At 35.2% G+C, this 12,667-nt stretch overlaps 2 protein-coding genes across 2 annotated transcripts in view; one reads left to right on the top strand and one right to left on the bottom strand.

Moving 5' to 3' along the window:
- Positions 1-3,488, top strand: part of LOC107681950 (myosin light polypeptide 6-like) — a 6,266-nt gene extending 2,778 nt beyond the window's left edge. Inside the window, exons 4-7 of the mRNA XM_016478325.1 lie at positions 1,181-1,354; positions 1,519-1,596; positions 1,851-1,891; positions 2,953-3,488. Coding sequence (XP_016333811.1) covers positions 1,181-1,354; positions 1,519-1,596; positions 1,851-1,879 — 281 coding nt within the window. The 3' untranslated portion in view covers positions 1,880-1,891; positions 2,953-3,488. The remainder of the gene's footprint in view (positions 1-1,180; positions 1,355-1,518; positions 1,597-1,850; positions 1,892-2,952) is intronic.
- A 3,168-nt stretch (positions 3,489-6,656) lies between these two features.
- Positions 6,657-12,667, bottom strand: part of LOC107681949 (complement C1q-like protein 4) — a 14,746-nt gene continuing 8,735 nt past the window's right edge. The window contains exon 3 of the mRNA XM_016478324.1: positions 6,657-7,699. Within this exon, the coding sequence (XP_016333810.1) occupies positions 7,520-7,699 (180 nt within the window). The 3' untranslated portion in view covers positions 6,657-7,519. The remainder of the gene's footprint in view (positions 7,700-12,667) is intronic.

The raw sequence follows: 12,667 nt of genomic DNA, 5'->3' as shown, positions 1-12,667 counted from the left end.
TTAAAAATATTCGACTTAAAAAAAAAAAAAAAAAAAGTTTTATACCTTTTTAAATTAATATTACATTTCTTTGTTGGTTTATTTTCAGTAATGGCTTATGGTGCAAAATATGAATACTTTTTTAACACTGTTAAAACTATATTCTCACTATTTTAACAACTGCACCAACAGGATTTGTAACAAAAATGTTCAAATGCATCATAACATAATAGGAATAGTTCACCCAAAAATGAAAATTTGCCATATTTGTATATTTAACTATTATTTGTGTATTTAACTACTGTATTGGCCCGAATATAAGACGACCCTGATTATAAGACGACCCCCCTTTTTCCAGATGTACCTTTTGGAAAAAGGCCTTTTTAAAAACCAAATCTTGTTTTTCTCAGTAAAACACATTATGTGAAAAAAAACAGGTAGCCCATCTGAATTAGGACATTTAGGCTATCCATCTTTACAACACGCATTACATTACGTATTTCATGGCACACTCGTTTTATGCGTATTTGGCGCCACCTATTGTTGTGGTTGTATTATTGACATGTCAAAGTCTAGACCCTGAATAATGTGACGTGACATGTGGCCAAGTGTGGTGACCTATACTCGTAATTAGTGCTCACGAGACTCGAACCCACAACCTTTGGGTTACGAGTCCGACTCTCTAACCATTAGGCCACGACTTCCCCCAGGTCATATAAGATGACCGCGTTTTTTCAGATGTATTTCCAAGAAAAAAACATTCTTATATTCGGGTCAATATGGTATTAGCCCATTGAAGATTCATTGGAAAAGATTAGGAAAATTTAGCATTACATCACTTGCTCACCAATGAATCCTCTGCAGTGAATTGGTGCCGGCAGAATGAGAGTCCAAACAGCTGGTAAAAACATCACAATAATCTGCATGACTCCAGTCCATCAGTTAAGGTTTTGTAAAGCGAAACACTGAACTATTGAAAAAGGTGTAAAGTTTATTTAAATGCATAAAAACATAGTTACAACAGCACTGCTGTTCTCAACTGACCTGAACCTTTCGCACTAGCCCATCATTATTGTTGAGCCCTGTATTTGTACAAGTAGTAATACCTTGATCAACTACTGTAATTATAGTAGTTCTCTCTTCCTGTATAATATGGACATAAATGCTATCTTGTCTGATTAAAGACTTCTTTGTTCCTCAGAAATGAACCATAAATTGCTGGACTTCGAACAGTTCCTGCCCATGCTCCAGGCCATCGCTAAGAACAAAGACCAGGGCACGTTTGAGGACTTTGTGGAGGGGCTTAGAGTATTTGACAAGGAAGGCAACGGCACAGTCATGGGTGCTGAGCTCCGCCATGTTCTCACCACACTGGGTAAGCCGGCCTGGTCTCCTGAGGAGATATTTATAGCCCACTCCTCCACATCTGGGCCAATGATTGTAGAAACGGTTGAAGTGAACATTTCAAATATGGTGTACATGTATGTAGTGCTCTATTTGCAAAACATTTATGCATGGGTTTATTTATTTATTTTATAGGAGAGAAGATGACCGAAGAGGAGGTAGAATCGCTTCTAGCTGGACACGAAGATGCTAACGGTTGCATCAATTATGAAGGTAAACAACTGAGTTTGATTATTATGCATAAAGGTTTATCATGAGAGCACTTGCTGTTTTATGAGCCTAGTTTTTGGCTGTAGAGCGTTAAGTTAATAACAGTACATTTGAATACAAAATACAACTTTGTGCTGGGGATTGAATGGATGTATTATGTTTATGCACCACAATGGAAAAAATGTTGTGAGCATTAAGTTCTTTTAGTGAGAATCGGATCTTGAAAGCATGCCGTAACTGTAACTGATCTTCCACAGCCTTTGTTCGCCACATCATGTCTGGCTGAGAGATGTCTCGGGTATACGTCTACCTCCTGCCCTCAACATTTATAACACGTGAAGCAACAATCCATCCAGGCCTTTTCTTTAACGCTCTCAGACGCACATGATTGCATAGTCTACACCTCATCACTTCGCCTCTTTCAACGAAATCTAGACATTCAGAGGGCAGCTGTGCCTCATGTGACGTCTAGAGCTAGAGAGCCTGGTTGGATGTAGTTTGAAGGTTTTGAAACATGGTTTGACTCTTCCCCATCTCTGCAGCAGCCTTTTCTTTGGCCCCTGGCTGCAGCATGCTCTCTGCATGCGGCCGTCCCTGCGACGGCTCTCAGAGGCAAAGGGCGACTGCACTGCTTCAGACTTGAGCGCATGTCAAGGGATGTAGCATAACCGGGTGTATTGCTTTTAAAAGCAGTCTAAGATTTGTCTTCCGATATCGGCACAGTCCCTCCCTGTGCTCACCAAGCAGTGCGGTTGCTTTCATTATTAACTAACCAATCAAATTGCAGTGGTTTGGCTGTTTTTGCTGATCTTTCTCTCCCTTTTCCTGATGGAGGCTGATCCATAGCTCAACTGTACGATCTCTCATTACTGTAGCTGTGCTATAAATCGTTTCCACTCTTGCCCTGTAGAGGAAAACCAGAAGGAGCTTCTTTAACATTTTCTTGAATCCTAGACCTGGTTAAGTCTTTGAGCTGTGGTTTAGTAGGAGCTAGCCATGATCTTGCTCTCACCGTTTCCCAACACTTATGAACGAGTACAACTGGGGAACGGCTTCCAACTACAGCAAATGTCGCAGGCTAAATGCAATTTTTGAAGGGTTGATGAGGTTGTGTGAAGAGCATTTGTCTATTTTATTATAAAATAATAACTTGTATATTTAAAAAAATCTTTTATTTATTTATTTTGATTATTTATAATCATCCTCGTTTTAAAAGAATTTGTATTTTGGCAGTAGAACTTCATTTTTTATTTATAATGTATTTATTTTTTGACGCTGTGTGCTGTAGTTGGGGTCGATACCCTTTTTGACACAAATTGGAAACTAACTTTGTTTTATTTTTTTTTTATTTTTCTACAGAACTCGTCCGCATGGTCATGAGCGGTTGAAGATAAAGACCACAACTCATTTGTTTGTCTTTTCTATGTAATAATTTCTTTATATGTATTTTTTGTTTCTTCCTATTCATTCCGTCACCTTCATTTGCTTAATGGCTCCAGTCCTTCGCTTGTGTTTGCACTCATTTGGGTATTATTATTAGAAGTGCCTTTATCTTCTTTAAGTTCCCATTTGACTCCCCAAGAGGTCCACCTCCTGTCCTGTGGTATTCAAACCATATAGCGATATGAAAAAGATCTCTTGTGTGCTGACTGGTCTGCAATAAAACCTCTCAATACAGCACATTAGCAGTGTGTATGCAATATCCAGTGTATCCTCAGGCATCTCTGCTGGACTGTGCTGTAGTAGAAATGTCGTGTCTGGCCAGACTTTTATTTTTGGCCTTTTCAGAATAAGTTACCTTTTTCAAATTGAGAAATTATGGATCGGAAATGCAATAACATTGTAATTAATTTGGAATGTTCTCACTGTCCAATAAAGTTTCCAACAAAGTCCAACGATTTGTTTGTCTTTATTGCAGATTCTTCAAGATTCTTGTTTTAGAAAGTGTAAAAAAAATGGTTGTAGTTGTGAATTTAAGGAACACGAGCTTCGAGTCCAGTTGAACTTGCCTCTCTCCTGTTTGCAGATAGATGGCAGTGTTTTACACTTGTTGAAAGCTGAACTCGCTCCCAATTGCTTTGATTGTGGTTAATTGTAAAAACCATGCTGTCTGAAGTGAAATGAGAGCAAATTGCTGAGCTTCTATTGCAGTTAGACTAATGCAATTCAAATGATAACTATTTGGTTTCAGGTCAGTGATTTAAATTAAAGGTAAATGTTGTTGGCACTAAGATGTTTAGTGTCTTTGGGACTAATTTGTCTCAATTGCTTATAAGGGCAAATCTCAGGCAGGCAGGCAGGCATAGTGGGTTTTACAAACCTGTTTTTAATGCTCCTCTGATAATGTATAGCTTTTTAATTTCAATGGAAATTTGAAGTATAATAATGAATTTTACATTAATACAATAAACATCTATCCATCTATATATGCATGCCTATACATGCATATCTAATATTAATACATTAATACCATTAATACATTATTATATACTTTATATTACTTTTATTCAAACATTAAATTGATTCAAAGTTAACTTTTTTTGTGTCAAACAAATGCTATTCTTTTGAACTTTCAGTTTGTCAAAGAATCCTGATAAAACATATCACTGTTTTCATAAAAATATTAAGCAGGACAACTGTTTTCAATATTTATAACAAATGTTTCTTAATCACCAAATTATCACATTAGAATGATTTCTGAAGGATCATGTGACACTGAAGATTGGAGTAATGATGCTGAAAATTCATCACAGGAATACACTAGATCTTAAAATATATTAAAATGGAAAATAATTCTTAAATCTTATTAACAATTTTAAAAATTCATATAAAATTTTTATTTTTTGTAATGCTGTTTTGTAATGACCCTATGTTTATTTGTAAAATGATGTTCGTACAGGCTTTGCAAGAGTTTGTCTGTATTACTGCCATATATATCTCTATATCTGATCACATATCTCTACTGAAAAAGTATTTTTTTATAGGTAAAAGAACATCACATAAGATGTAATCTAAGGGTTTGTTTGGGTGTGCTGAAATACCCCCTGATGCATTGTGTGCCGAGAGTAGCCCATCAACAGCTCACCGACCTTTTCTCTCTCTGCGCTCGGCAGAAGTCAGAACTATTCCCCCCTCATTAGATGGCACATACACTCTCCGAGCGAGAGCCAGAGAGCCAACTATCATACACCAGCGGTGAATAGGTCCTCCACTAATTACTGAATTCATTTTGCACGGATGTGTGTGGATGTGCATGCAGGTCTGTTTCTGCGCGCACTTGTGTGAACGTGTTGGAGGCAAGTGAAGTGTATTGATTATTGTAATCTGCCTATTTGTGAGTCTGTGATCCTCGTGGCTCTGCATTCGACAGGGGAATCACTAATGGGCCTCAGATCTCTCCCCGTCCAATTAACTTTCAACTGGAATCTGGCAGGAGAGCGCGAGGAGGCTGGCCACAGACACGCTGAGATCCCCCACATATTCCCACAGGCTGCAGATTCACCAAAGCCTTAAGGCCGGAATGTCATTACCTCTCGCTTTTAATTAAAGGATTTTCTCTTCGTTTTAGCCCTGGCATGCACAGGTAGAATCCTAGTATTGTTCATGTCGTTGTTCTTGTTTTGCTTGTTTTTCTTTTCTTTTCTCTCTCTCTCCAAGACACTGAAGATTCATTAGAAATACTGTCTGGTAAACACATTCTTAAATGTTTATAGTAGAGAACATGCATGCCAGAAATAATGTTTTCTATATTTATATATAATGTTATTTTAGTATACACCTAACATGTTGCAAGGTTTTTGTATAGTCAGCTGTACAAATGTATAAAAAATGAGGGAGAAATATTTGAATCATATTTATTATTGAACCGTTTATGAATAGGGAATGTTTTTTGATGTTATCACTTTATTTGCACATGGCTTGACTTGTATCAATAACTACTTCATGCTGTATTTCTCACAAAGATTTTTCAATACAGCACATGAATCTGTACTAAAAAGTAAAGTTTAAATTTAGTTTGCATTTAAAATGTTTAAGGACACATTATTGTCAGATTTATCATTCAATCATTTAGCCTTTTTATTATTTAGGATTTGTTCTAAAAAAGCAACCTTACTGGGCTTGATGTCACAGGAAAATATATAGAGCTAGATTTTTAATGTATAACTTATTTGAAAACATAATATTGATCACTGTGAAAGTGTATTGACCACAATGTTCCTTCTCTTAAATGCAATGTTGCTCTTTTGATAGCAAAAAAAAAAATGTATAATAATAATTTCTTAGAAATGTAAATTTATTCACCTACTTTCTCTTAAAGTGAAAATAAATAAATCTACAATCTGTATAAATAATTCTATAATATAATGCTTATAGGATATTAAATGTGTACTTTCTTGTCAAAAAAGTGGAAAATGTTTGCTCTGATTTCAAACCACCTAACATGCAAAGTTTTGTATAGTCAGCTGTACAAATGTTACATAAAAATTAGGCAGAGATATTTGAATATTATTTATTATTGAATTGTTTATGAATAGGGAATGCTTTTGATGTTTTGACATGTTATTTGTATATTTGCATCAGTGTATTTCCACATGGCCTGACTTAGATCAACAACTCCTTCGTGCTGTATTTCACAGAAAAAAAATTATCAATACAGGTTATGAATCTGTACTAAAAGTCCAGAATAAAAAATAAAAAAAAAGTTTAGGGACAAAGATTTTTCAGATTTAGCATTCAAACTTTAGGCCTTTTTTATATTATGAGTTTTTAAAATTAAATATCAACCTTACTGGGCTTGATATTACAGCTAAATGTATGGAGCTTGATTTATACATTTGTAACGTTCATAAAAACATATTCTAAAATATAATACATACAGAGGTATTGTCCACCATGTTGCTTTTCCTAAATGTGATGTCGAAATGTTACATTTTAAATATATTTTCTTCTAATGGCAAAAAATTTAATCTTTTTTTTTTTTATTTTGCTCATCTATTAGACTCAAACTGAAAATCAATAAATCTACAATTTTTGTATAAATAAATCTGTAACAATGTTGGTATGATATAAAATGTACTTCCTTGTCAAGAGTGTAACATTTTCATCTTGATTTCAAAGTTTTACATTGTAATATCTTTTATTAGACTTACACAAGGGAACAACATCCTCCCTTTTAAAAAGTACTAATAATTTCATTTATTTGTGTGATTACTGAAGAGTCTCATCAGCCTAAATCAATATGTTCCGGTCCGGCCCAGATTACTTCGACTGTTTGGTTGTAGTGAGCCATTGTGTGTGCAATTACACTCCTTCCAATTCCACAAAGACAACGAAAGCAGTCACTAAGTCAAATGAATGGAACAAGAGGATTTAGATTAATCACTAGCCCTGCGACATGTGCGCACGCATATACAGTATACGTTCCCGTATCGCGCTACGGCTGCGTCTACTGAGTGAAAAGTACATTTACGCACTGATTTTCTTTCAAGTCCAGCCATGTGTAAATGCAGCTCAGTTCACCATAAAGCATGTTGACTATTGAGTCTGAATCTCTGGTTTTGATTGATACACAAAATGGAGACAAATACACTAACAAGTACACATGAAAATATGAGCGTGTCACCGTCCAGGATAGATATAGACATATATTTATATGCATTTTAATTTAAGTTTGAGAGTAGTGTATAATGTAAGATAGTTATAATTTACACACATACAAACAGCGTGTCGGAAATCCTCTTGCTTTATGAAAGGAATTGGTTGCCGTTATGTCTGTGAAGCCCTTCTGCTCCGTATAAACCACGTCCATTTCTTTCAAGCCTGTTCGGTGTGTGTACGTAACTGTATGTGTGTGTGTGTGTGTGTGTGTGTGTGTGTGTGTGTGTGTGTGTGTTCATACACAGTACATCTGAGTGTATAGAGCAGGTCAGTCAGCATAGATGAGGAAGCCAGAGAACGTGCTGTATTTGTTGGTGTTTCCACCGTGGACTTTCCCTCCGTCCAGCTGCACACAGACCTCATCTCCCACGTCTAAATGCAGGATCACACTGTTGGAGGCGTAGTCATAATTCTGATCAGCGTCCTGGGCGATAGCGCTGGCCCTCACCTGTCACACACCAGAGAAATGAAGCCACGGTTAGAGGAAGGACACAGAGCAGATGCTCAATATTCCAGCATACTTGAATGATACTGAAATGTATTCATAATCATTTAGTAATAATCATTAGACCAAACAGCAAAACTTAACTAAGGCACAATAACATGAAGTGTGACATTGCAATAGCCACTCTAATAATTGTTTTCACTTAAACATATTCAAGAAGCAAGATCTGAACATTGCAATGAGAACAGATTATAGATATCATGGTAAAACTGGGTCATTTTGTTCATTTGATATGATATGCAACAACTTCAGGCAGTGGAATTTATTATAAATAAGCATAGGCTGCATTCAGTGACTTTTTCACTATCATATATGAAAGAAGAAATTAATAGGTATACTTTTTTAATGTTTTTAAATGTGTTAAAAAATTAATAGAAATAAAAAATGTAATAGATACATTTAATATTATAACAAATAAATAATTTCATATTTTTTTCATATTAATAATAATAAAACGAATAATTAATAATTAAAATAAAAAATTAATTAATAGACAAAAATAATGAATTATAATTTATTTCATTATCATTTTATAATTCGTTTCATTTGAAGGGAAAGAAAAAAAAAAAAAGAAGATTTTATCCAGATTCCAAAAACCACTTACTACATTTCATTTTGTTAAAATAGAAAAATAGAACTATAGAAAAATAATCATGTTATGAACTAATGAATAATAATAACAAGTATTTGTTGTATTATTAAAATAATAATAAATATAATAATAATTACCATTTTAAATTAAATAGACACAAATAATGAATTGTAACTGATTTCACAATCTTTTCATAATCCTTTTTAACAAAACAAAAGTTTTATATTTTTTCCCAGATGCTTGCTTTCTAAAACAAGTGCACAAACCACTATAACACCATTTCCAGCTTGTATAACATATATATAAAAATAATAAATGTATTAATTAAACATTTTAAAATTAAACGAATATGCAAAAATAATGAATTGTAATTGATTTCATAGTTTTTCCAATTCCTTTGAAGTGAACGCATTTTTATTGTAATACATTTTATAAACATTACTTATTAGATTAAATAATTAATATGAATTATATATTCATGTTACATATTATTCATATTAATTAATATTAAGAATAATGCTACATTAAACAACAAAGATAAAGTTGTGCTGATGGGGCTGCTGGGAGGTACTCAATCCTAAAAAAAAGAAAGGTATGAAAATACTGCACTAGCCATATCTCAACATACAGATGCTCTCTTGACATGAAAGAGGCCTTGTTTTATCATCTCTATAGCAATGGAATGGAGTCATTATTAAATGATACTCTGACAAGGGCTAGCCGGGTTAAATGGATGGGTCTGCAGATAACCTGCTGACCTCCACCTCAATTGCGAAAGCAGTCATATTCTCCTCTATTTATCTACTGTATCGTGTAGCTAGACCTACAGTATATGGGTGATGCTAAAACTGTACTATACCCCTTCCTTTATTGACCTGTTGAATTTAATCGCAAGCGCACGTATCACACAAACCGCAATGAGACTGTTTACTAGACACAGACTCATTTAAATTCTGCTTGAGAGATCAGCTGTATTGACTCCCAGCAGTGGATCTGAAACTTGTTTGTTAACATTTTAAATTGAGATTAGTCATGTGGTCAGGCAGATGTACATTCCTGCATAGAGATAGAATTAAAAAGGTCCAAGACCTGTGATAAAACAGACACAAATATACCGCATTATAGTTCTATATTCTTGCAATGTGATTTATACATCATTTCTTAGTATCTGATCTATGCTCAAGAATTCTAAATGGAAAAAAACAGGTAATGTTTTAGCAGACAGGTGTCAGATGACAGACAGTGATTGTCAGGCATTTTGCTCGGCCGTGTTATAGCCACTCAATCTCTGTCAGGTTTCCTAAACATATGGAGCGATTCTATCGTAGGAAAAAAATGCAATGATATGCATGGTGTCAGTAAACATCCTCATACAACATGCCATCACTCACTCACTCAAATGCAAGCTCTTGTTTTATTGGGTGTGTTATTCCCTTGAGAAACACCCACAACCACAGCCCACATAAAACACACTGACCCCAGACAGAGATAAACTCCTTCCCATATCCATAATCTAATAACCCCACTCCATTACCATCACGATACTGTCAACATCCGCACAATGTCCTGAGCGGAGACATTTAGATGCTTTATTGAATACCAATCTGTATAATGATGTTAGGGAGGTTTACAACGCAGCACTGCAGGACAAATATATCAGTTTTAAATTGATTTTGCATACCAGTGATAGATATTTGTCATTTGCAATTTGAGAAAAAAAAAAAACGCTTGCAAATTTTCACAAGCCTTGTAGAGACATGCAGCTTAAAAATGAATGAGCAGTGATCAACCAATATTGCATTTACATCAGTTATTTTATGTGTTTAATAATTGATATGTAGAACTGATTTTTAAGCTGTTTATTTTGTCTTACAACAATAAAAGGCATAACATTCACTGTGAATATCATTAATAATAATAGTAAAAATACTCATTATGAAGGTTTTAATAAAAATAATTATAATAATAGTAATTATTATAAATATTATTAACCATATTAATTATAATAAATTAAATATATTAATAAAATCATATAATAATACAATTTTGTTTATATTTCAATGTAAATATGTAAATATATTTTCATTTTTAATAATTAATATAATTATTATTTATTATTTTAATTATAATAAATTAAATATATTTAAAAAATCATCATAAATATACTATACTACTACTACTTCTACTACTACTAATAATAATGCAGTTTTTGCTATTTAAATGGTCACATATATTACTCTTTTAAATAATAATTATCCAAAAAAAATACAAATTAAATAAATTAAGTTACCCAACCTCTGAGTAACTCTGAGTTGTTGGGCCCTACTTTTAAACAACTCAACAACTGGTGCCATTCATCTGTGCATAATATATATCTGTAATTTTATTAAACAGTTATTAAATGAAGATATTGTGTGAATATCATTCTAAAAATTGATCATGGAAAACTCTAATATAGCTAAACGTTTAAATGTGTTAAAAATCATATTATTTCACCTGAAGATATTCGTTGTGTTGATGTGTGATGTGAACAGCATTTTTGCCTTATCCCTGTGCAGCCTGCGTCGAACAGTTGTGATGGGTTGCCAGTCCCTTGAGAAACCCCTTTTCCAACTATTATCTCACATAAAAAAGACTACAGAAACAACTACACAATTTCTCACATCCAGATCTAACAGCCACTCTCTGTGATACAGTAATCCACACAGAGGGCCGGTCAATAATCTAAATATTGAGTGGGTGAACGCTGTCATTGGTATGTGTGACTGAATACCAATCAGTGCAACAATGAGGTTTTCTTTATAGTACAAATCAAAGTATGCCATACCTGAATTATTTTTACTGCACTGCCACAATGACTTAAGAAAACTGAAATATCATCAAGATCAAAAAAGACTGTAAAATTGAGCGGGTCAATATGGCATGCACATCATTCCATGTCTGACAGTGACGGCCTGGCCTCCTCTCCCTATTGACGCACAGTGTATGTCATTCTCCTCATTATTTTGGCTAAGTGGGCAAAGGGGCAGTCTCTCCCTCCGGCATACCTCCGTGTTCGATACAACAACGCGAGCGGTCACTTTAATTAGCAGACATCCGGCAAAGACCATTTAAGACCTTTCTTCTCTTCCATTGATTCTCGTCTTGTATTTTTGGGATCAGTTACACCGAATCTGAGCGCCTGAGGTTTAGGCATCTCCCGCAAAGCGCGCTTGTTAGATGCTTCCCGGCATTTATCAAATATAAGTGATATGAAAGCTTGTCTTGGAGGGAGAGGGATTACCGTTGACTGCACTGGAGATGGATATTGACATGGGAGCCGACTACTTGTGAAACGCCACGCTGACTTGAGCAGGGACCCTCGGGCCTGCTGGGGGCTTGTTCTGCCAGGCCTTTTCATTACAGGGAGGGGAAGGATGGAGGGGGGCGGTGTTTTCGACATAACCAGAGCCGAGGAGAAAGACAAGGGTTGAAGGAGAAAATAGGAGGGGGAGGTTCGGGTAACAGACTGATCAAGCAAGGCTATTTTGTGAGATGCCAAGGGTATATGAAGTCTTGTTTTTATCAGTGGTGCCGTGCTCCAGCGGTAATAAAACTGACAGGATTCATTCTCCGTGATATACAGACCTCTTAGAGCGGAGACAATGGAAAACTAGTTCTTAAACTTACCTAAGGGACCTAGCATACGCGAGGGGAGGGAAAAGACTAAAGCAAAAAAATTGAACATTTATTGAATAGCTCCGTTTTGCCTCAAAGGGAGAATAACATTTGGTTCGCTTCTTCAGAGAGTTATGCTTAATTGGCATACTGTATGAGCGTGGCATTGCATACTAATGGTCCAAGTGTGCACTATAACACCGGTTACAGGCTCTGTGAACATCGCTGTATGATATAATCAACTGGTTAAAGGGTTAGTTCACCTAAAATGTAAATTCTGATATCATTAACTCACCCTCATGTTATTTAAAGGTGACATATCATGAAAACTGATATAATTGCTATAATCAGGTCCCCGGTGCATCTACCAACCAAGGAAACATGAAAAAGATTAACCCGGTAACTTTGTTTTGGTAAGCTTTTTTTCTGCAAGCGTCTGAAAAAACGAGCACGTCTGATTTCGCTCCTGTAGTGACACTGCAAAGAAATCTCATTATAATATTACCGCCCCTTAATCTGTAAGTTTCCACCCACTGCGCTGTCATTTTGATTTCGCAAGCGACAACGGTGTACCAGCTCTAAAGCCATGGCGAAAGTTTGAACAAAACATGCTAACTGTTCTGTCTTTGGCTGCACAGACGAGCACAGAACACTGTTTAGAG

Source organism: Sinocyclocheilus anshuiensis, unplaced genomic scaffold, assembly GCF_001515605.1.
Source record: "Sinocyclocheilus anshuiensis isolate Anshui unplaced genomic scaffold, SAMN03320099.WGS_v1.1 scaffold2090, whole genome shotgun sequence".
NCBI classification, from domain to species: Eukaryota; Metazoa; Chordata; class Actinopteri; order Cypriniformes; family Cyprinidae; genus Sinocyclocheilus; species Sinocyclocheilus anshuiensis.
The sequence above is the reverse complement of the archived record's forward strand: the minus strand, read 5'-3'. Positions and strand labels throughout refer to the sequence as shown.